Source organism: Pseudophryne corroboree, chromosome 3 (assembly GCF_028390025.1).
Source record: "Pseudophryne corroboree isolate aPseCor3 chromosome 3, aPseCor3.hap2, whole genome shotgun sequence".
In the NCBI taxonomy this organism is placed as follows: domain Eukaryota; kingdom Metazoa; phylum Chordata; class Amphibia; order Anura; family Myobatrachidae; genus Pseudophryne; species Pseudophryne corroboree.
The window spans coordinates 77074979-77100562 of NC_086446.1; the positions used below are offsets into that span (position 1 = coordinate 77074979).

At 49.4% G+C, this 25584-nt stretch overlaps 1 protein-coding gene across 2 annotated transcripts in view; it reads left to right on the plus strand.

Moving 5' to 3' along the window:
• Positions 1 to 2746: 2746 nt before the first annotated feature.
• Positions 2747 to 25584, plus strand: part of LOC135054791 (oocyte zinc finger protein XlCOF7.1-like) — a 66408-nt gene continuing 43570 nt past the window's right edge. Inside the window, exons 1-2 of one of the 2 annotated variants that reach the window (XM_063958122.1) lie at positions 2747 to 2891; positions 20788 to 21291. In XM_063958122.1, the coding sequence (XP_063814192.1) occupies positions 20800 to 21291 (492 nt within the window). In that variant the 5' untranslated portion in view covers positions 2747 to 2891; positions 20788 to 20799. The remainder of the gene's footprint in view (positions 2892 to 20787; positions 21292 to 25584) is intronic. The other variant, XM_063958121.1, reaches the window with a different exon arrangement.

Here is a 25584-nt window from a genome sequence, read left to right on the forward strand (position 1 = left end):
TCCCTCATATATAAGACGACATCTTTAATATGCTCTATGGTTAGCAAATCGTATCCCTGTCCTGACAGGGTAATAGACCACGCTGCAGCAGCACTATCCATGCTGAGGCAATTGCAGGTCTCAGTATAGTACCTGAGTGTGTATATACAGACTTCAGGATAGCCTCTTTTTATCAGCAGGCTCCTTCAAAGTGGCCGTATCCTAAGACGGCAGTGCCACCTTTTTTGACAAACGTGTGAGCGCCTAATCCCCCCCCTGGGGGATATCTCCCAACGTGACCTATCCTCTGGCGGGAAAGGGTACGCCATCAGTAACTTTATAGAAATTACCAGTTTCTTATCGGGGGAACCCACGCTTCTTCACACACTTCATTCACTCATCTGATGGGGGAACAAAACACTGTCTGCTTTTTCTCCCCAAACATAAAACCCCTTTTTTTGTGGTACCTGGGTTAATGTCAGAAATGTGTAACACATTTTTCATTGCCGAGATCATGCAACGGATGTTCCTAGTGGATTGTGTATATGTCTCAACCTCGTCGACACTGGAGTCAGACTCCGTGTCGACATCTGTGTCTGCCATCTGAGGTAGCGGGCGTTTTTGAGCCCCTGATGGCCTTTGAGATGCCTGGGCAGGCTCGGGCTGAGAAGCCGGCTGTCCCACAGCTGTTACGTCATCCAGCCTTGTATGTAAGGAGTTGACACTGTCGGTTAATACCTTCCACCTATCCATCCACTCTGGTGTCGGCCCCACAGGGGGCGACATCACATTTATCGGCATCTGCTCCACCTCCACATAAGCCTCCTCATCAACCATGTCGACACAGCCGTACCGACACACCGCACACACACAGGGAATGCTCTGACTGAGGACAGGACCCCACAAAGTCCTTTGGGGAGACAGAGAGAGAGTATGCCAGCACACACCAGAGCGCTATATAATGCAGGGATTCACACTACCCACAGTGATTTTTCCCTTATAGCTGCTATAATACACAGATTTGCGCCTAAATTTAGTGCCCCCCCTCTCTTTTTAACCCTTTGAGCCTGAAAACTACAGGGGAGAGCCTGGGGAGCTGTCTTCCAGCTGCACTGTGAAGAGAAAATGGCGCCAGTGTGCTGAGGGAGATAGCCCCGCCCCTTTTTCGGCTGACTTTCTCCCGCTTTTTTATGGATCCTGGCAGGGATATTTTACACATATATAGCCTCTAGGACTATATATTGTGTTATTTTGCCAGACAAGGTGTTAATATTGCTGCTCAGGGCGCCCCCCCCCAGCGCCCTGCACCCATCAGTGACCGGAGTGTGAGGTGCGCATGAGGAGCAATGGCGCACAGCTGCAGTGCTGTGCGCTACCTTGTTGAAGACCGAAGTCTTCTGCCGCCGATTTTCCGGACCATCTTCTTGCTTCGGGCTCTGTAAGTGGGACGGCGGCGCGGCTCCGGACGATCGAGGTCGGGCCCTGTGTTCGATCCCTCTGGAGCTAATGGTGTCCAATAGCCTAAGAAGCCCAAGCTAGCTGCAAGCAGTAGGTTCGCTTCTTCTCCCTTATAGGCCCTACACACTGGCCGATTTTTTTGAAAGATATGAACGATCTCGTTCATAAATGAACGAGAACTCGTTCATATCTTTCAGTGTGGAGGCTCCAGCGATGAACGATGCGCGGTCCCACGCTCGTTCATCGCTGGTCCCCCGTCGGCTGTGCATGCAGGCCAATATGGACGATCTCGTCCATATTTGCCTGCAGTTCTATGGAGCCGCGTGACGGGGGGAGTGAAGAAACTTCACTCCCCCCGTCACTGCCCCCCCGCCGCCGGGTCGCTCGTATCCGCCGTCGGGCAGCTCGGCGGCGGGTCGGCCAGTGAGTAGGGCCCTTTAGTCCCTCGTAGCAGTGAGTCTGTTGCCAGCAGATCTCACTGAAAATAAAAAACCTAAAATAAACTTTCTTTTTCTAGGAGCTCAGGAGAGCCCCTAGTGTGCATCCAGCTCAGCCGGGCACAAGATTCTAACTGAGGTCTGGAGGAGGGTCATAGGGGGAGGAGCCAGTGCACATCAGGTAGTCCTAAAGCTTTCTTTAGTTGTGCCCAGTCTCCTGCGGAGCCGCTATTCCCCATGGTCCTTACGGAGTTCCCAGCATCCACTAGGACGTCAGAGAAAGGTCGACATGTTTTTTTTTTTGGTGTCGTTTTCTTTGAAAAGTGACGGGGAACCCCAATTAGTGCACCGTGTCCCCTTGCTTCGCATATCATGCTTCGGGCGCAGTTACCATTCCCTATTGTAGTCCACGTGGATCGTTAAGTATGAAAAGATTTAAAAAAAAAAAATGTGAAAAACTCATGTTGACCTTTTTCTATGTCAACCTAGTACATGTCGACCTAATGACCATGTCGAACTAATACATGTCAACCAAACGTGGTTGACCCAATGTATGTCGACCTAACGAATGTCGACATAATGACCGCCATCCGATAGTTAGAGCCATATATTCATAGAGGGATAGAGAGATCTATCTATACACACACACACACTCTCACTCTCTCTCTCTACGGGAGAGCCCTATGAAAAGGAGAGAGGGTATACAGAAGACACATGACACGCCAATGGAGGACACACAATAGACTTACAGCAGAGCACTGACACACAGCAGGCCTTCCCTATCCCTAACAGGCCCACTCGAGCCTGGTATGATTGGCAGGGCGGGAGTGTGCCTACGCCGCGCTGCGATTGGTGCAGGGGGGCCACTTGATCTCGGCAGTCGGCTGTCTGACCCGGAAGTTCCGGTCCGCGCAGAACGGTTTCCAGGGACGGGGGGCCCCGTAGCAACCGGTCCCGATCATCTGCCGTATAAATTCACTGTGTTGCGATATACCGAGGCCGACGGAGGGGCGTGAGGCGAGTATTGCTAGGGAAGCATTAGCGCCATTGTAGTATATTGCGTTATCATGCCAGTGTCCCTGCAGCGCTCATACAGCATTGCTACAAGGCAGTGCCAGACTGGTATTGTTACTGTGTTGTAGTATTGCAGTATTATTTCTACAGGGTTTCTTTATCCAGTATTAGAAGATGAGACAAGGGACAGCACTGCAGGGGTGCAATGTAATTGGGGAGTGGGGAGGTGCTGATTCAGCACTGAGGATGGGGTTATTGGGGCAGGGGTGAGAATGTGGGGGCGGGGTAGAAGTGTGGGGGCATATAGGAGCACAGGATGCAAAGAGCGGGTGTGGTGTGATGCCCCACAGATAGTGGGGTGAGAGATGGGTAAGGAATTCGGGGGTGTAAGGTAGCGTCTAGATTCTCTTCGTGCAGAGGACCTTTCCCATAACCCCCTGGGTCCATGTCACAATCTATTTGGAATAGAAAAGTGTGGCGAGCGAAGCGAGACACCGAGCCCGATGCGTGGCGAGCGTCCAATGCTGCATAGAAAAAAAGAAATACCCCAAACGAACGGAGAATGAAGAAAACATTTAGGAGCTGTAAGGGCGGAAGTTCTCTCCTGCCCACTCGTTTTGTCAGGTCCAGGTCCTTTGCACGAAGGCAACATAGACACAACCAAGGTGGTAATGGAGCCAGGTATGGGTAATAGGTGGGATATCGCTGGTAGTAACGGAGAAGTGGGGCGCGTGGAAGGATGAGATATGAGGCGAGGCGCGGGGAACTGTGTGATACTCTGCAGGCAGTGGCTGGTCACGTGTAGGTGGTATACAGGAGTGGGTTATGGTAATAGGGATTAGGTATGAACATTCAGTGGTAATGATAGATGACGGGGGTCTATTCAAGCACAGCATCAGGAGAGAGGGTGCGACCAGCTGCTATTTGCATGTGAACGCGCAGCGACCCGGGTTTTAGGTATGTGTGAACAGAACCGTCCGTACACCTCCTGCAGCAGCTGGTGGTGATTGACGGTTCAACTGGGCGGGCGCATGTAAATGCCCGCCCAGTTCGTGACGCAAGTCACGACGGATCAGCACACTGCTTTGTCCGTCTATAGATATATCTGCAGATCCATTAATCTGCAGATATATCTACCTTTGTGTACCCACCCCTACCTAATCTCTATCCAAGGCTTAGTACATAGACCCCACAGAATACAGGAATGCGGGAGAGGTAATAATGGTTGGTTGGTATGATATTAGGGGGCATAGTACTAACAAAATCTAAAATAGGGCTGAGAAGGATAGGATGAGAGGCGTGATGATCCATGGTATGTTCTGTAGTTGGTAGTGCCAATGGCGTGGAGGTGGTAGGTGTGAATATTTTGGGGGCATAATACTGGTAAGCTTATGTTGGAGGAGTGTACAGGAGCATGGGATAGGAAAAGGGTTGATTCTATATCGGAGTGGGAGAGGGGACCTTGTGACGTACCTAGGGGAGGAGACCCGTCACCAGGGGGAGGAGCTACGGCCGAACAAGGTACCCGAAAAGTACCCTCGCGGGCTCGCTTCACTCGCCACGCTTCGGGCACGGTGGCTCGTTTAGCTCGCCACCTAATTACTAAAGGTAATAGTTGGTTTTGTGGATACTAGAGCAACTGTCCCGCTGGCCTAGCTCCTCCCCCTTGTGTCGTGGCTCCTCCCCCTGACGGAAAAGGTCCCTTAGGCGACTTGGATCTAGCCTCAACCATAGGAAAAGGCAGTGCGATGAGCTCTATGATCAGTCTGTGGTTGGGAGGGGTTAGGTATGTGTGACCGGCGGTCAGTAGACCGCTGCTCACCATATCGACGCCGGAATCCGAGATGATCGGGGGGCGGTGAGCACAACGAAGCAGCTTGCAGACTCTGTGGCGAGCTGTGGTTGCCCCAGGTTCTATTCCAACTCTGTGGGTGTTGTGGAGTGGGGATAGTCCCTGTTAGCCGGCGTGTCGACTATCGTGATTGTTAGGGTGCAAGATCCCGGCGACTGTATTGTGACTGTTGGTCTCCTGACCGCCGGTCACACAACTACATCCCGTTGGGAGATGGTAATGTGAAGGCATAATTATTAGATAGTATGGGGTGTATTCAATAGTTGTCGGATCCTTTCCGACGGAAAGGATCCGACATCTGAGTATTCAATGTCAGATTTGGCCGTTCATGACAATGCCAATCCAACTTTTTTTAAAGTCGGATTGACATTGTCGGATTTGGCAGCGTAAACCTACAAAACACGTGGATCCTCGGCTAGTTCGCCGATCCACGTGCTTTCCGAGAAGTCGGAATTGCTGACTTGTTGGAAAGGATTGAATAGTTCGGAACCCCTTCCTACCCTTAAGAAAGAAAAAAGAAAAAGTCAGTTTCCGACTTCAATTGAATACCCCCCTATGTCACTGGCAAGTATGGGAAGTGTACTGTTTAAATGTATTGAATAGGAAGGAAGATGGGGGTGTCATGATCCTACTGATGCTCTACAGATGCTGGGTTGTAATGGTGAGGGAACATACTGGAGTAATTAGTGTTTGTTATACATATAAGTGGGTATAGAACCGGTAATGATAAGAGAGCAGGTCTTATTGGAGAGGATGAGGGGGTGGAATGAGCCGTGTTGCTCTGCAGGTGATGGTTAGTGATGGGGAGAGGGCACTCTAGGACAGGAGGTTATGATGAGTGGTAGGCATGACTTGGGAACAAAGCACCAATTGTGTAAGTTTGGGACGTAATCAGTGACACATTGGGGGTCATTCCGACCCGATTGTACGCTGCAGTTCGCAGCGTAGCGATCGGGTCGGAACTGCGCATGTGCCGGCCGAAGGCCGCCGTTACCTAGCGATCGCCTCTGCCTGATTGACAGGCAGAGGTGGTCGCTGGGCGGGAGGGGGCGGAACGGCGGCGTCTGGCTGCAGTTTTCGGGGCAGGGTCCGGACGACGCAGGTGTGGCCCGACCCTGCAGGCCACAGCGGCCGCGTGACGTCACACGCAGCCGCTGCGACCTGGGACAGCGACGAGTAACTCCTGGCCAGCCGCAGGAGCTGCGCTGGCCGGGAGTTACTCTTCAGGTACAAAAGCATGGCCGCAGTGCGATGCTTTTGTACTTGTGCGGGGGGGGGGGGGGGGGCGGCACTGACATGCGGGGCGGATGATTGTAGCGGTTCTAAATTTAGCACAGCTACGATCAATTTGGAATGACCCCCATTATGCTGTCAGACGGAGTGAAGTAACCAACATGTAGGAGTGTGGTCTGCGAGTTTCTCTGCACCAATCCTCACGCATGGTCGTATTTCATCTTTCCCACATAAATCACAAACACATTCTCGCCCTACATGATATCAGGGGTGTGGTATGGTATGCCGGCGGTCGGGCTCCCGGTGACCAGCATACAGGCGCCGGGAGCCCGACCGCCGGCTTACCGACAGTGTGGCGAGCGCAAATGAGCCCCTTGCGGGCTCGCCACGCTGGTGGCACGCTACGTGCGCCACGCTATTTTATTCTCCCTCCAGGGGGATCGTGTACCCCCAAGAGGGAGAATAAGTGTCGGTATGCCGGCTGTCGGGATTCCGGCGCCGGTATACTGTGCGCCGGGATCCCGACAGCCGGCATACTGAAGACCACCCGATATCAGTCGTCCCGCATGCAGAAATGCATCTCCAAGCCATTATGGGTTTCTTCCATGTGTTTGTGTAGAAAGCATATTATGTACATATGTATGTTGATATGTTCAGTATCGGCTGTGATTAGTCAGGCTTGCCTGAATAACTAGCTACAATAGACAGATATGCCTACAGGAGATTCAGGGCCAGGAGAGCTACCGAAGGGAGAGGGGCACAGGTAGTTGTTGGGTGCGTTGTAGGGTTAGTCTAAAATGAACCTATAAAGCATCACCACTGAGTTTTGTAATAATTCCCGGCTCACAGTACCTGTTCCTGAATCTGCTGCTATCCATGGCCCCATGGGTTTACATAATGGGCCTAATTCAGATCTCATTGCAGCAGCAAATTTGTTAGCTAATGGGTAAAACCATGTGCACTGCAGGTGGGGCAGATATAACATGTGCAGAGAGAGTTAGATTTGGGTGGGTTATATTGTTTCTGTGCAGAGTAAATACTGGCTGCTTTATTTTTACACTGCAATTTAGATTTCAGTTTGAACACACCCCACCCAAATCTAACTCTCTGCACATGTTACATCTGCCTCCCCTGCAGTGCACATGGTTTTGCCCATTAACTAACAAAGTTGCTGCTATGGTCAGATCTGAATTAGGCCCAGTGAAGTTGGTTGGAAAGCTTAGGCAGAGCCTCATTACCAGTACTTGGAAACTACCTCCTGTGTTCAAGCACACTGCTGAACAGGGTGTGGTATGCAAGGTCGACCACTATTGGTCGACAGGGTCTCTATGTCAACATGGTGTACATTGGTCGACGGGTCAAAAAGTCGACATGAGTTTTTAATGATTTTTTTTTGGTGTCGTTTTCTCAGTACAGTGACCAGGAACCCCAATTAGTGCACCGTGTCCTCTTGCAGGGCTCACTTTGCTCACCATGCTTCGGGCAAGGTGCCTAGCTGCGCTCGGCACTGGCTACTATTCCCAACCATAGTCCGCGTGGATCATTAAGTATGAAGAAGGTCAAAAAAAGAAAAAAAAATTGAAAAACTCATGTGGACCTTTTGACTCGTCGACCTAGAGACCAAATGCCTGCTGAACGGACTGACGTACAGATGTGTCCTTGTGCAGCGGCAGATGCCGGGTGTGAGTGAGCTGCTAGGTCCCGTGCAACTCTGATAACACCTGGCGTCTTTTTTTATTTTTTTTCAACCTAAAATGCTTCTCTGTCACAACGCAATGCGACTAGTACGCACGAGGAGACTGCTGATTAATGTGATATATGCTACTTGTATATTGTGTGTGATTCTGTATATGGAACAGAACTTGGAGAAAAGCTGCTGCTGCTACGTTGTAGCACTTCGTATACAGATTCAGAGACTCAAGGTGCATACACATTTGCCGAGAAAATGAGCGACGCCGCTCCTTTTCATTCTTCCAGAGCAACGTCGCTCATTTTCTCTGCAAGTGTGTGCCGCCGCCGGCCAGCGATGCGCGTCCCCGGCCCTCGCTGTTGGACGTGCAGGCAGATCAATCTGGACTGTCATCCAAGAGCTGCATGCACGGCCCAGACGCTGCGTGACGTCACTGAGCAATATGGTTGTCATATAGTTCAGTGTGTACTCCCTGCTGCCGACCACGCAGGCCAAGGTGGGGAAAAACTAGGCGACGTCGCTCATCGAGCATGTCGCCTAGTGCATACCCTCCTTACGTTACACACAATGGGTGGTATCCAATTACCGACATAAAATAAGCAGGTGTGGAGAATATATATATTTCTCTGACGTCCTAAGTGGATGCTGGGGACTCCGTCAGGACCATGGGGAAATAGCGGCTCCGCAGGAGACAGGGCACAAAAGTAAAAGCTTTAGGATCAGGTGGTGTGCACTGGCTCCTCCCCCTATGACCCTCCCCCAAGCCTCAGTTAGATTTTTGTGCCCGGCCGAGAAGGGTGCAATCTAGGTGGCTCTCCTAAAGAGCTGCTTAGAGTAAAAGTTTTGTTAGGTTTTTTTTATTTTCAGTGAGTCCTGCTGGCAACAGGCTCACTGCATCGAGGGACTTAGGGGAGAGAAGTGAACTCACCTGCGTGCAGGATGGATTGGCTTCTTAGGCTACTGGACACCATTAGCTCCAGAGGGAGTCGGAACACAGGTCTCACCCTGGGGTTCGTCCCGGAGCCGCGCCGCCGACCCCCTTGCAGATGCCGAAAAGTGAAGAGGTCCAGAAACCGGCGGCAGAAGACTTTTCAGTCTTCATAAGGTAGCGCACAGCACTGCAGCTGTGCGCCATTGTTGTCAGCACACTTCATAGCAGCGGTCACTGAGGGTGCAGGGCGTTGGGGGAGGCGCCCTGGGCAGCAATGATAGTACCTTATTCTGGCTAAAAATACATCACATATAGCCCCTGGGGGCTATATGGATGTATTTAACCCCTGCCAGGTCTCAGAAAAACGGGAGAAGAAGCCCGCCGAAAAGGGGGCGGGGCCTATTCTCCTCAGCACACAGCGCCATTTTCCCTCACAGAAATGCTGGTGGGAAGGCTCCCAGGCTCTCCCCTGCACTGCACTACAGAAACAGGGTTAAAACAGAGAGGGGGGGCACTTATTTGGCGATATGACTATATATATTAAAATGCTATAAGGGAAAAACACTTATATAAAGGTTGTCCCTGTATAATTATAGCGTTTTTGGTGTGTGCTGGCAAACTCTCCCTCTGTCTCCCCAAAGGGCTAGTGGGGTCCTGTCCTCTATCAGAGCATTCCCTTGTGTGTGCTGTGTGTCGGTACGTGTGTGTCGACATGTATGAGGACGATGTTGGTGAGGAGGCGGAGCAATTGCCTGTAATGGTGATGTCACTCTCTAGGGAGTCGACACCGGAATGGATGGCTTATTTAAGGAATTACGTGATAATGTCAACACGCTGCAAGGTCGGTTGACGACATGAGACGGCCGGCAAACCAATTAGTACCTGTCCAGGCGTCTCAAACACCGTCAGGGGCGTTAAAACGTCCTTTTACCTCAGTCGGTCGACACAGACACGGACACTGACTCCAGTGTCGACGGTGAAGAAACAAACGTATTTTCCTTTAGGGCCACACGTTACTTGTTAAGGGCAATGAAGGAGATGTTACATATTTCTGATACTACAAGTACCACAAAAAAGGGTATTATGTGGAGTGTGAAAAAACTACATGTGGTTTTTCCTGAATCAGATAAATTAAATGAAGTGTGTGATTATGCGTGGGTTTCCCCCGATAGAAAATTATTGGCGGTATACCCTTTCCCGCCAGAAGTTATGGCGCGTTGGGAAACACCCCTTAGGGTGGATAAGGCGCTCACACGCTTATCAAAACAAGTGGCGTTACCGTCTCCAGATACGGCCGCCCTCAAGGAGCCAACTGATAGGAGGCTGGAAAATATCCTAAAAAGTATATACACACATACTGGTGTTATACTGCGACCAGCGATCGCCTCAGCCTGGATGGGCAGCGCTGGGGTGGCTTGGTCGGATTCCCTGACTGGAAATATTGATACCCTTGACAGGGACAGTATTTTCTCTAACGTCCTAGTGGATGCTGGGGACTCCGTCAGGACCATGGGGAATAGCGGGCTCCGCAGGAGACAGGGCACATCTAAAAAAGCTTTTAGGTCACATGGTGTGTACTGGCTCCTCCCCCCATGACCCTCCTCCAAGCCTCAGTTAGGTTTTTGTGCCCGTCCGAGAGGGTGCAATCTAGGTGGCTCTCTTAAAGAGCTGTTTAGAAAAGTTTTTTTTTAGGTTTCTAATCAGTGATTCCTGCTGGCGACAGGATCACTGCAACGAGGGACTTAGGGGAGAGACTTGCAACTCACCTGCGTGCAGGAGGATTGAAGTCTTAGGCTACTGGACACTGAGCTCCAGAGGGAGTCGGAACACAGGTCAGCCTGGGGTTCGTCCCGGAGCCGCGCCGCCGATCCCCCTTACAGACGCTGAAGAACGGCAGAACGGAGGTCCGGAAACAGGCGGCAGAAGACTCCTCAGTCTTCATGAAGGTAGCGCACAGCACTGCAGCTGTGCGCCATTGTTGCTACACGGCTCACTGATCTCGGTCACGGAGGGTGCAGGGCGCTGCTGGGGGCGCCCTGGGCAGCAATATAGATTACCTTAGAGGCAAATAAATACATCACATATAGCCATTAAGGCTATATGTATGTATTTAACCCAGGCCAGTTTTCCTAATAACCGGGAGAAAAGCCCGCCGTGAAAGGGGCGGAGCTTATTCTCCTCAGCACTCAGCGCCATTTTCCTGACCAGCTCCGCTGGTGAGGAAGGCTCCCACTCTCCCCTGCACTACAGAAACAGGGTTAAAGAGAAGGGGGGCATAAATTGGCGATATAATTATATATTAAGAGCCCATATATAGAAACAACACCTTCTAGGGTTGTTATATACATTATGGCGCTTTTGGTGTGTGCTGGCAAACTCTCCCTCTGTCTCCCCAAAGGGCTAGTGGGTCCTGTCCTCTATCAGAGCATTCCCTGTGTGTGTGTGCTGTAGGTCGGTACGTGTGTGTCGACATGTATGAGGAAAATGTTGGTGAGGAGACGGAGAAAATTGCCTGTAATGGTGATGTCACTCTCTAGGGAGTCGACACCAGAATGGATGGCTTACTTATGGAATTACGTGATAATGTCAACACGCTGCAAGCCGGTTGACGACATGAGACAGCCGGCGGACAAATTAGTATCGGTCCAGGCGTCTCAGACACCGTCAGGGGCTTGTAAAAACGCCCATTTACCTCAGTCGGTCGACAGACACTGACACGGACACTGACCTCAGTGTCGACGGTGAAGAAACAAACGTATTTTTCCTTTAGGGCCACAAGTTACATGTTAAGGGCAATGAAGGAGGTGTTACGTATTTCTGATACCACAAGTACCACAAATAAGGGTATTTTGTAGGGTGGGAATAAACTACTTGTAGTTTTGCCTGAATCAGATTAATTAAATGAAGTGTGTGATGATACGTGGGGTTCCTCCGACAGAAAGTTATGGGCGGTATACCCTTTTCCCGCCAGAAGTAAGGGCGAGTTGGAAAACACACCTTAGGGTGGATAAGGCGCTCACACGCTTATAAAAAACATGGCGTTACCGTTTCCAGATACGGCCGCCCTCAAGGAGCCAGCTGATAGGAAGCTGGAAAATATCATAACAGTATATACACACATACTGGTGTTATACTACGACCAGCAATCGCCTCAGCCTGGATGTGCAGCGCTGAGGGGGCTTGGTCGGATTTCCTGACTGAAAATTTTGATACCCTTGACAGGGACAGGATTTTATTGTCTATAGAGCATTTTAAGGATGCATTTCTATATATGTGTGATGCGCAGAGGCATATTTGCATTCTGGCATCAAGAGTAAATGTGATGTACATATCTGCCAGACGAAGACACGACAGTGGTCAGGTGAGGCAGATTCCAGACGGCATATGGAAGTATTGCCGTATAAAGGGGCGGTCCATTGGACCTGGTGGCCATGGCATCAGCTGAAAAATCCACCTTTTGTTACCCCGAGTCACATATTGGCAGAAAAGGACACAGTCTTTTCAGTCTCAGTCCTTTCGTCCCCATACGGGCAGGCGGGCGGAGGCCAGTCATATCTGCCCAGGGGGAGAGGAAAGGGAAGAAGACTGCAGCAAGCAGCTCATTCCCAGGAACAGAAGCTCCTCACGGCTTCTGCCAAGTCCGCAGCATAACGCTGGGGCCGTACAAGCGGACTCAGGTGCGGTAGGGGGTCATCTCAAGAGTTTCAGCAACACTCGCAAGGGAACTCCGGGATCCTACATGTAATATCCCAGGTGTACATTGGAAATTCGAGACGTCTCCCCCTCACACAATTCACAGGCTGTATTCCCAGCAGGTGATAATCAAAGTACCCTTCTTACAACAAGGAAGGGGGTAGTATTCCACACTATATTGTGGTACTGAAGCCAACCGGCTCGGTGAGATCTGAAATATTTGAACACTTACATACAAGCGTTCAAATCAAGATGGAGTCACTCGGAGCAGTGATAGCGAACCAGGAAGAAGGGGACGATATGATGTCACTGGATATCAGGGACGTTTACCTACAGGTCCAAATTTGCCCTTCTCACCAAGGGTACTTCAGGTTCCTGGTACAGAACTGTCACTATCAGTTCAGACGCTGCCGTTTGGATTGTCCACGGCGCCCCGGGTCTTTACCAAGGTAATGGCCGGAATGATGATTTTTCTTAAAAGAAACATGGACGCTTTCCTGATAAGGGCAAGGTCCAGAGAACAGTTGGAGGTCGGAGTAGCACTATCTTAAGTAGTTCTACGACAGCACGAGTGGATTCTAAATATTCCAAAATCGCAGCTTTTTCCGACGACACGTCTACTGTTCCTAGGGAAGATTCTGGACACAGTCCAGAAAAACGTGTTTCTCCCAGTGGAGAAAACCAGGGAGTTATCCGAGCTAATCAGGGATCCTCCTAAAACCAGGAAAAGTGTCAGTGCATCATTGCACAAGAGTCCTGGTAAAAATGGTGGCTTATTACAAAGCAATTCCATTCGGCAGATTCCCGCAAGAACTCTTCAGTGGGATCTGCTGGACAAATGGTCCGGATCGCATCCTCAGATGCATCAGCGGATAACCCTATATCCAAGGAAAAGGGTGTCTCTCCTGTGGTGATTACAGAGTGCTCATCTTCTAGAGGGCCGCAGATTCGGCATTCAGGATTGGATGCCGGTGACCACGGAGGCCAGCCTGAGAGGCTGGGGAACAGTCACACAGGGAAAAAATTTCCAGGGAAGTGTGATTAAGTCTGGAGAATTCTCTCCGCATAAATAAGCTTAGAGCAAATTTATAATGCTCTAAACTTAGCTAGACCTCTGCTTCAAGGTCAGCCGGTATTGATCCAGTGGGATAACATCACGGCAGTCGCCCACGTAAACAGAAGGGCGGCACAAGAAGCAGGAGGGCAGTGAAAACTGCAAGGATTTTTCGCTAGGCGGAAAATCATGTGATAGCACTGTCAGCAGTGTTCTTTCCGGGAGTGGACGACTGGGAAGCAGACTTCCTCAGCAGGCATGACCTCCACCCGGGAGAGTGGAAACTTCATAGGGAAGTTTTTCAACATGATTGTGGACCGTTGGCAAAGACCAAAGGTGGACATGATGGCGTCCCGCCCGAACAAAAAACGGGACAGGTATTCCGCCAGGTCATGAGACCTTCAGGCGATAGCTGTGGATGTTCTGGTAACACCGTGGGTGTACCAGTCAGTGTAGGTGTTCCCTCCTCTGTTTCTCATAACCAAGGTATTGAGAATTATAAGACATAGAGGAGTATGAACTATACTAGTGGCTCCGGATTGGCCAAGAGGGACTTGGTACCCGGAACTTCAAGAAATGCTCACAGAGGACTAAGGGCCCGGGGAGCTAAGAAGGGACTTGATTCAGCAAGTACCATGTCTATTCCAAGACTTACCGCGGCTGCGTTTGACGGCATGGCGGTTGAATGCCGGTTCCTGAAGGGAAAAGGCATTCCATAAGAGGTCATACCTACCCTGGTCAAAGCCAGGAAGGAGGTGACCGCACAACGTCATCACCACATGTGGTGAAAATATGTTGCGTGGGTGAGGCCAGGAAGGCTCCACGACGGAAATTCAACTAGGTCGATTTCTACACTTCCTGAAAACAGGAGTGTTTTGGGCCTCAAATTGGGGTTCATTAACATTTAAATTTCGGCCCTGTAGATTTTCTTCCAGAAAGAATTGACTTCAGTTCCTGAAGTCCAGATTGTAAAGGATGTATTGCATATACAGCTTTTTGTGCCCCTAGGGGCACCGTGAGATCTCAACATAGTGTTGGGATTTCTTAAAATCATATTGGTTTGAACCGCTCAAATCTGTGGATTTGAAATATCTCACATGGCAAGTGACCATGCTGTTGACAAATATCTCACATGGGAAGTGACCATGTTGTTAGCCCTGGCCTCGGCCAGGCGATTGTCAGAATGGGCGGCTTTGTCTTACAAAAGCCCATATTAAAAATTTTCCATTTGAACAGGACAGAACTGGGACTCGTCTCCAGTTTCTTCATAAAGGGGTGTCAGCGTTTTCACCTGAAACAACCTGTTGTGGTGCCTGCGGCTACTAGGGACTTGGAGGACTCCAAGTTACTAGACGTGGTCAGGGCCCTAAAAATATATATATATATATATATATATATATATATATATATATATATATATATATATATATATATATATATATATATATATATATATATATATATATATATATATATATATATATATATATATATATATATATATATAGTTAGGACGGCTGGAGTCAGAAAGTCTGACTTGCTGTTTATATTGTATACACCCAACAAGCTGGGTGCTCATGCTTCTAAGCAGTCTATTGCACGCTGGATTTGTAGTACAATTCAGCTTGCACATTCTGTGGCAGGCCTGCCACAGCCGAAATATGTAGATGCCCATTCCACAAGGAAGGTGGGCTCATCCTGGGCGGCTGCCCGAGGAGTCTCGGCATTACAACTTTGCCGAGCAGCTACGTGGTCAGGGGAGAACACGTTTGTAAAATTTTACAAATTTTGATACTCTGGCTAAGGAGGACCTGGAGTTCTCTCATTCGGTGCTGCAGAGTCATCCGCACTCTCCCGCCCGTTTGGGAGCTTTGGTATAATCCCCATGGTCCTGACGGAGTCCCCAGCATCCACTAGGACGTTAGAGAAAATAAGAATTTACTTACCGATAATTCTATTTCTCGTAGTCCGTAGTGGATGCTGGGCGCCCATCCCAAGTGCGGATTGTCTGCAATGCTTGTACATAGTTATTGTTACAAAAATCGGGTTATTACTATTGTTGTGAGCCATCTTTTCGGAGGCTACTTCGTTTTGTTATCATACTGTTAACTGGGTTCAGATCACAAGTTGTACGGTGTGATTGGTGTGGCTGGTATGAGTCTTACCCGGGATTCAAGATCCTTCCTTATTGTGTACGCTCGTCCGGGCACAGTACCTAACTGAGGCTTGGAGGAGGGTCATGGGGGGAGGAGCCAGTACACACCATGTGACCTAAAAGCTTTTTTAGATGTGCCCTGTCTCCTGCGGAGCCCGCTATTCCCCATGGTCCTGACGGAGTCCCCAGCATCCACTACGGACTACGAGAAATAGAATTATCGGTAAGTAAATTCTTATTTTATTGACTATAGAGCATTTAAAGGATGCATTTCTATATATGCGAGATGCACAGAGGGATATTTGCACTCTGGCATCAAGAGTAAGTGCGATGTCCATATCTGCCAGAAGATGTTTATGGACACGACAGTGGTCAGGTGATGCAGATTCCAAACGGCACATGGAAGTATTGCCGTATAAAGGGGAGGAGTTATTTGGGGTCGGTCCATCGGATCTGGTGGCCACGGCAACAGCTGGAAAATCCACCTTTTTTACCCCAAGTCACATCTCAGCAGAAAAAGACATCGTCTTTTCAGCCTCAGTCCTTTCGTCCCCATAAGGGAAGAAGACTGCAGCAGGCAGCCCATTCCCAGGAACAGAAGCCTTCCACCGCTTCTGCCAAGTCCTCAGCATGACGCTGGGGCCGTACAAACAGGTGCGGTGGGGGGTCGTCTCAAGAGTTTCAGCACGCAGTGGGCTCACTCGCAAGTGGACCCCTGGATCCTACAAGTAGTATCCCAGGGGTACAGATTGGAAATTCGAGACGTCTCCCCCTCGCAGGTTCCTGAAGTTTGCTTTACCAACGTCTCCCTCCGACAGGGAGGCAGTATTGGAAACAATTCACAAGCTGTATTCCCAGCAGGTGATAATCAAAGTACCCCTCCTACAACAAGGAAAGGGGTATTATTCCACACTATATTGTAGTACTGAAGCCAGACGGCTCGGTGAGACCTATTCTAAATCTGAAATATTTGAACACTTACATACAAAGGTTCAAATCAAGATGGAGTCACTCAGAGCAGTGATAGCGAACCAGGAAGAAGGGGACTATATGGTGTCCCTGGACATCAAGGATGCTTACCTCCATGTCCCAATTGCCCTTCTCACCAAGGGTACCTCAGGTTCGTGGTACAAAACTGTCAGTTTCAGACGCTGCCGTTTGGATTGTCCACGGCACCCCGGGTCTTTACCAAGGTAATGGCCGAAATGATGATTCTTCTTCAAAGAAAAGGCGTCTTAATTATCCCTTACTTGGACGATCTCCTGATAAGGGCAAGGTCCAGAGAACAGTTGGAGGTCGGAGTAGCACTATCTCAAGTAGTTCTACGACAGCACGGGTGGATTCTAAATATTCCAAAATCGCAGCTGTCTCCGACGACACGTCTGCTGTTCCTAGGGATGATTCTGGACACAGTCCAGAAAAAGGTGTTTCTCCCGGAGGAGAAAGCCAGGGAGTTATCCGAGCTAGTCAGGAACCTCCTAAAACCAGGAAAAGTGTCAGTGCATCATTGCACAAGGGTCCTGGGAAAAATGGTGGCTTCTTACGAAGCGATTCCATTCGGCAGATTTCACGCAAGAACTTTTCAGTGGGATCTGCTGGAAAAATGGTCCGGATCGCATCTTCAGATGCATCAGCGGATAACCCTGTCTCCAAGGACAAGGGTGTCTCTTCTGTGGTGGCTGCAGAGTGCTCATCTACTAAAGGGCCACAGATTCGGCATTCAGGACTGGGTCCTGGTGACCACGGATGCCAGCCTGAAAGGCTGGGGAGCAGTCACACAAGGAAAAAATTTCCAGGGAGTGTGATCAAGTCTGGAGACTTCTCTCCACATAAATATACTGGAGCTAAGAGCAATTTACAATGCTCTAAGCTTAGCAAGACCTCTGCTTCAAGGTCAGCCGGTATTGATCCAGTGGGACAACATCACGGCAGTCGCCCACGTAAACAGACAGGGCGGCACAAGAAGCAGGAGGACAATGGCAGAAACTGCAAGGATTCTTCGCTGGGCGGAAAATCATGTGATAGCACTGTCAGCAGTGTTCATTCCGGGAGTGGACAACTGGGAAGCAGACTTCCTCAGCACGACCTCCACCCGGGAGAGTGGGGACTTCATCGGGAAGTCTTCCACATGATTGTGAACCGTTGGGAAAGACCAAAGGTGGACATGATGGCGTCCCGCCTGAACAAAAAACTGGACAGATATTGCGCCAGGTCAAGAGACCCTCAGGCAATAGCTGTGGACGTTCTGGTAACACCGTGGGTGTACCAGTCGGTGTATGTGTTCCCTCCTCTGCTTCTCATACCTAAGGTACTGAGAATTATAAGACGTAGAGGAGTAAGAACTATACTCGTGGCTCCGGATTGGCCAAGAAGGACTTGGTACCCGGAACTTCAAGAGATGCTCACAGAGGACTCATGGCCTCTGCCGCTAAGAAGGGACTTGCTTCAGCAAGGACCCTGTCTGTTCCAAGACTTACCGCGGCTGCGTTTGACGGCATGGCGGTTGAACGCCGGATCCTAAGGGAAAAAGGCATTCCGGAAGAGGTCATTCCTACCCTGGTCAAAGCCAGGAAGGAGGTGACCGCACAACATTATCACCACATGTGGCGAAAATATGTTGCGTGGTGTGAGGCCAGGAAGGCCCCACGAAGAAATTTCAACTCTGTCGATTCCTGCATTTCCTGCAAACAGTAGTGTCTATGGGCCTCAAATTGGGGTCCATTAAGGTTCAAATTTCGGCCCTGTCGATTTTCTTCCAGAAAGAATTGGCTTCAGTTCCTGAAGTCCAGAAGTTTGTCAAGGGAGTACTGCATATACAACCCCCTTTTGTGCCTCCAGTGGCACTGTGGGATCTCAACGTAGTTCTGGGATTCCTCAAATCACATTGGTTTAAACCGCTCAAATCTGTGGATTTGAAATATCTCACATGGAAAGTGACCATGATGTTGGCCCTGGCCTCGGCCAGGCGAGTGTCAGAATTGGCGGCTTTGTCTCACAAAAGCCCATATCTGATTGTCCATTCGGACAGGGCAGAGCTGCGGACTCGTCCCCAGTTTCTCCCTAAGGTGGTATCAGCGTTTCACCTGAACCAGCTTATTGTGGTACCTGCGGCTACTAGGGACTTGGAGGACTCCAAGTTGCTAGATGTTGTCAGGGCCCTGAAAATATAGGTTTCCAGGACGGCTGGAGTCAGGAAAACTGACTTGCTGTTATCCTGTATGCACCCAACAAACTGGGTGCTCTTGCTTCTAAGCAGACGATTGCTAGTTGGATGTGTAGTACAATTCAGCTTGCACATTCTGTGGCAGGCCTGCCACAGCCAAAATATGTAAATGCCCATTCCACAAGGAAGGTGGGCTCATCTTGGGCGGCTGCCCGAGGGGTCTCGGCTTTACAACTTTGCCGAGCTGCTACTTGGTCAGGGGCACACCCTGGCTGAGGAGGACCTGGAGTTCTCTCACTCGGTGCTGCAGAGTCATCCGCACTCTCCCGCCCGTTTGGGAGCTTTGGTATAATCCCCATGGTCCTGACGGAGTCCCCAGCATCCACTTAGGACGTCAGAGAAAATAAGAATTTACTTACCGATAATTCTATTTCTCGTAGTCCGTAGTGGATGCTGGGCGCCCATCCCAAGTGCGGATTGTCTGCAATACTTGTACATAGTTATTGTTACAAAAATCGGGTTATTATTGTTGTGAGCCATCTTTTCAGAGGCTCCGCTGTTATCATGCTGTTAACTGGGTTCAGATCACAGGTTGTACAGTGTGATTGGTGTGGCTGGTATGAGTCTTACCCGGGATTCAAAATCCTTCCTTATTGTGTTCGCTCGTCCGGGCACAGTATCCTAACTGAGGCTTGGGGGAGGGTCATAGGGGGAGGAGCCAGTGCACACCACCTGATCCTAAAGCTTTTACTTTTGTGCCCTGTCTCCTGCGGAGCCGCTATTTCCCCATGGTCCTGACGGAGTCCCCAGCATCCACTACGGACTACGAGAAATAGAATTATCGGTAAGTAAATTCTTATTATTTTTATTTAATTTTTTTGCAATCCATCCTGATTTTTTCGCCAGTATTTTTTTTTTTTTTTTTTTTCTTTAGGGCAATCCTATTAGGACGCCCGGAAAAGAAAAATCCTTTCTCGCGTGAAAACACACAAGTTCAGTGAAACCTGTGTGTTTTCGCGGTTGTGTCCCTAAAAAGCTGACACTTATCTGGGATTTTGTTTCGCCTGCTTTTGGTAGGTGAAACAAAATCCCAGATAAGTCGTGCCTCACGTTGGCTTTTCCGGGACAATAGGATAAGCCTGGGGCGAATACATTAGCTGCGACCACTTAAATACCCCTAACTATATGAAATTAATCCGCATAGTCTCCTTGTGCGTTCTAGTGGCATTGTGTTGCTACTAAGACGTGTTCTCAGAAAAAAGGAAGCCTAAATACTCTGGACGCTAGAAGATTCGCACGGGGCCTGGCGTGTACCAAGAGGGTCTGTTTGGTATCACTGCAGCAAAGATGTATAAGGAAATATCTGTATAGGGAGGAAGGCTGGGAGTCATTTCAGATTGTTATGCTGCCGTTTAGAAGGAGGGGTCAGTAGCAGCCACCCTCTGTTACCCAATTTCCCCTCAGCCACATTCATCCAACCTCCATAGATGAGATGGGAGCAGAAGATGTATATTTCCCCATAAAGGGGTGTTGGCTCATTTTATATCAGAGTATGATTGTCATTCAGCAATGATTAAATAAAGCTACGTTTCAAACTGTAGAATTTACTTAATATGTAAATCAATATTTAATATTGGGGGGAAAAACAACCCCAATCTAGAGAAAGGCCTGAAATAAGACAGCCACTTATTCAGATATGGGTCTAAAATATTACCCTTCCCATCTGTATGGATCGTCCCTCGTATTCTGTGCATGGAAAGTCATCATACGTGTTTAAAATGTTTCCTTAATTAAATGGTAATACGGAGGAGTTGTGTCTACCAACTCCTCCTCCCACCATAAAAATAAATAAATCTCTCATTCTTGCCAAGATACAGTTCTCAGAATTCTCGTGACTGATGCAAATACACCATTCTGGATTATTTTTCACTGGTCTCTCCTCAATTATCTGGAGAATTGTAATAGGACAGGTGGTGTGACCCTCTGCCCCTAGTTTTCAGTCACTGTGATCTCTGAAGAGCTCTTCCTCATTCGTTTGTATAAATTCAATGCCAAAAAGAAAAACCGACAAAACCTATATTTTCACTCTGTGTCCATTTGTACATAAGGTCATTTTGTTCTTCTCCAGAAATAAGAAAAAATGCCGAGATGCTTCGTTGAACGCTGCAACACGTTTGGGAGAAAGAAGGTTTCCTCCCCGTATATAGTCTTGCATGTGTTTCCGAACAGTCTGGACAAAATCAAAACGTGGCTGAGGTGCATCGAGCGGAGCGGCCAGGCCATCGAGAACGTCGACAATATGGCCGAGAGAATATATAAGGGCAAGAGGTCCGACAAGTTCCGGATCTGCTCAGAGCATTTCACAGAACAGTCCTACGTACCATTCGGACTTCGGAAGACGTTGAAAAAAGATGCCATCCCGACTATCTTCCATAACGTCCCACCAGAAGATCTATGTGAGGAGAGTTTAGAACCGCCACGTAAGAAAGCACTTGCAGATTATTCCTCTGTGCCAAACGCAACTCAAGGTGATGGTAAAAGGAGGCCCGCATTGAAACCCAGTTCCAACCGGTCGCTAGATCTCATTAACATCAGCCCCTTACTTAATCCTGGCCATCAGCAAGGTGACCTGGTAAGTCCTAGTTTTTCCGATGGCTTAAAAAATAGAGCACATTTTAATCAAAGATGATTGCATATTGTGCCCAAGGGGCCATATGCTGCGTATCTGATCTAGAAATAAAGCAATGAGTAGTTCAATGCAGGAAATTAAAGTGACACTAATTGGAAGGGCTCGCAAACCCATCACATTCTGTTTTTTGCTATAGAGTGACGATATAATAAAGGGCCCATCTGCCTCTCTACTAGCACTGACAGGAGGGACTTTTAGTCCTCCACTGTGGCTCTTTTGCTACAAAGTGACCCTAATAAAAAAAACTACAAAGCAAAAACAGTAACAGGACCCTCCGTTCTTACATCTGTCCGTTCTTGCAAAAGTGACACTGACTGACAAGATCCATAGCATTCATACCTGCCCTGGTTCGTTCACATTAATAAGTGTAATATCCTTACAGGGGGGAAAAAAAAATCTATATTTCTGCAGCGGGGTACACTGGGGTTCCACAGGGATAACATCGGGGTGTAGAGTTGGATCTTGAGCCGAGGCACCAACAGGCTAAAAGCTTTGACTGTTCCCAGGATGCATAGCGCCGCCTCCTCTATAACAGCACCTCCGTGCACAGGAGCTCAGTTTGTAAGTTGGTGCCTGCAGTGCAGGAAGCTAACAGGGAGGGCTGCGCTAGGCAGCCCTGAAAAGAGCTTTTATGAAGATAGAATACTTCAAGGGCAGCAGCATAGGCACTTACCAGTGCTATATGTCATTCTGACATATCATGCTGCGGCTCCCTCACCACCTCCGGCGGCGCTGTATACTCCCGCGCCCTGGTTGCTGGGTACTTACAGCAGAGGGCTCCGGTTCTTCATCTAGAGCACACACACCTGCCGCATCTCTCCGGGATCGCGTGGCCGCATCAAGGGAGGAGGTAAGAGGGTCCCCCAGGTGGGACCCGCTGGAAATCGTGATCCGGCGAGGTCTTTAGGAGATGGATCGTGTGCGCTGGCGTGGACAGTGTGGCCATACAGGGACCCCACTAGACCACCAGGGCAAGTGCACAGGTCGGATTACCTCATAATCCGTTTTACTAAGGCCCGCAGTACTCGGTGGTGAAGTTCAGCAAGGGGATAAGGCTCTGACCAGTAGTCCTTCCCCCAGCCCCAGGCACCATTTACTGCTAATGTTCACGCCCTGGAGCTGCTTTCTTTCTGCCTCCCTCATTCCCAAAGCTTTACTTTGTAGTGCAGTTACTTAGTATTGCTAGTCCAGTGCAGTTTTATTGTTTTTTATGATTTCTGCATTGTATATGTGACTGTGTTTGTGCGCCAATAGCTGCTGTGTGATTTCCATTCCGTGTATCTCACATAGACTGCTATCCCTATATTCTGTACCATGAGGGGGGCTAAGTGCTTCAGGGTTCTCATATAATATAGTGTTTCACCGGATATACTCCTCCTGGTATTTCTCTGACGTCCTAGTGGATGCTGGGTACTCCGTAAGGACCATGGGGAATAGACGGGCTCCGCAGGAGACTGGGCACTCTAAAAGAAAGATTAGGTACTATCTGGTGTGCACTGGCTCCTCCCTCTATGCCCCTCCTCCAGACCTCAGTTAGAATCTGTGCCCGGCTCGAGCTGGTTGCACACTAGGGGCTCTCCTGAGCTTCTAGTAAAGAAAGTATTTGTTAGGTTTTTTATTTTCAGTGAGATCTGCTGGCAACAGACTCACTGCTACGAGGGACTTAGGGGAGAGAAGCGAACCTACCTGCTTGCAGCTAGCTTGGGCTTCTAGGCTACTGGACACCATTAGCTCCAGAGGGATCGAACACAGGCCCAGCCTCGGGCGTCCGGTCCCGGAGCCGCGCCGCCGCCCCCCTTGCAGAGCCAGAAGCAAGGAGAACATCCTGGAAATCGGCGGCTGAAGACTCCGGTCTTCATTAAGGTAGCGCACAGCACTGCAGCTCTGCGCCATTGCTCCCTATGCACACCACATACTCCGGTCACTGATGGGTGCAGGGCGCTGGGGGGGGCGCGCCCTGGGCTGCAATTAGAGTACCTTACATTGGCAAACAGCACATAATATAGTCTAAAAAACTATATATGTGAAAAAATCCCCCGCCATAATATAAATATAAGAGCGGGAGAAGTCTGCCGAGAAGGGGCGGGGCTATCTCCCTCAGCACACTGGCGCCATTTCCTCTTCACAGCTCCGCTGGAAGACAGCTCCCCAGGCTCTCCCCTGCAGTTTCCAGGCTCAAAGGGTAAAAAAGAGAGGGGGGGCACTAAATTTAGGCGCAAACTGTATATGAATAGCAGCTATAGGGAAAAATCACTTTGTGTTAGTGTAAATCCCTGATTATATAGCGCTGTGGTGTGTGCTGGCATACTCTCTCTCTGTCTCCCCAAAGGACTTTGTTGGGGTCCTGTCCTCAGTCAGAGCATTCCCTGTGTGTGTGTGCGGTGTGTCGGTACGGCTGTGTCGACATGTTTGATGAGGAGGCTTATGTGGAGGCGGAGCAGGTGCCGATAAATGTGATGTCACCCCCTGCGGGGTCGACACCAGAGTGGATGGATATGTGGAAGGTTTTACACGACAGTGTCAACTCCTTGCATAAAAGGTTCGATGACATAACAGCTGTGGGACAGCCGGCTTCTCAGCCAGTGACTGCCCAGGCGTCTCAAAGGCCATCAGGGGCTCAAAAACGCCCGCTACCTCAGATGGCAGACACAGATGTCGACACAGAGTCTGACTCCAGTGTCGACGAGGACGAGACTAATGTACATTCCACTAGGGCCATCCGTTGCATGATTGCGGCAATGAAAAATGTGTTGCACATTTCTGACATTAACCCAGGTACCGCTAAAAAGGGTATTATGTTTGGGGAGAAAAAGCAACCAGTGGTTTTTCCCCCATCAGATGAGTTGAATGAAGTGTGTGAAGAAGCGTGGGCTTCCCCCGATAAGAAACTAGTGATTTCTAAAAAGTTACTGATGGCGTACCCTTTCCCGCCAGAGGACAGGTTACGTTGGGAGACATCCCCGAGGGTGGATAAGGCGCTCACACGCTTGTCAAAAAAGGTGGCACTGCCGTCTCAGGATACGGCCGCCTTAAAGGAGCCTGCGGATAGAAAGCAGGAGGCTATCCTGAAGTCTGTATATACACACTCAGGTACTATACTGAGACCTGCAATTGCTTCAGCTTGGATGTGTAGTGCTGCAGCAGCTTGGTCCGATACCCTGTCAGAAAATATTGATACCCTCGACAGGAATACGATTTTGCTAACCATAGAGCATATTAAAGACGTCGTCTTATATATGAGAGATGCACAGAGGGATATTTGCCGGCTGGCATCTAGAATTAATGCAATGTCCATTTCTGCCAGGAGAGTATTATGGACTCGGCAGTGGACAGGTGATGCGGATTCTAAAAGGCACATGGAGGTTTTGCCTTACAAGGGTGAGGAATTGTTTGGGGATGGTCTCTCGGACCTCGTTTCCACAGCAACAGCTGGGAAGTCGACATTTTTACCTCAGGTTCCCTCACAGCCTAAGAAAGCACCGTATTATCAGGTACAGTCCTTTCGGCCCCAAAAAGGCAAGCGGGTTAAAGGCGCGTCCTTTCTGCCTAGAGGCAGGGGTAGAGGGAAAAAGCTGCACCATACGGCCAGTTCCCAAGAACAAAAATCCTCCCCTGCTTCCACTAAGTCCACCGCATGACGCTGGGGCTCCACTGGTGGAGCCAGGTGCGGTGGGGGCCCGTCTCCGGAACTTCAGCGACCTGTGGGTTCGCTCACAGGTGGATCTCTGGGTTCTACAAGTGGTATCTCAGGGATACAAGCTGGAATTCGAGACGTCTCCCCCTCGCCGTTACCTCAAATCAGCCTTACCAGCTACTCCCCAGGACAGGGAGGTAGTACTGACGGCAATTCACAAGCTGTACCTCCAGCAGGTGATAATAAAAGTTCCCCTCCTTCAACAGGGACGGGGTTACTATTCCACAATGTTTGTGGTACCGAAACCAGACGGTTCGGTGAGACCCATTCTAAATTTGAAATCCTTGAACACTTATATAAGGAAGTTCAAGTTCAAAATGGAATCGCTCAGGGCGGTTATTGCAAGCCTGGAAGAGGGGGATTACATGTATCACTGGACATCAAGGATGCTTACCTACATGTCCCCATTTACCCACCTCACCAGGTGTACCTCCGTTTTGTGGTACAGGACTGCCATTACCAATTCCAGACGTTGCCGTTTGGTCTGTCCACGGCACCGAGGGTATTTACCAAAGTAATGGCCGAAATGATGATACTCCTTC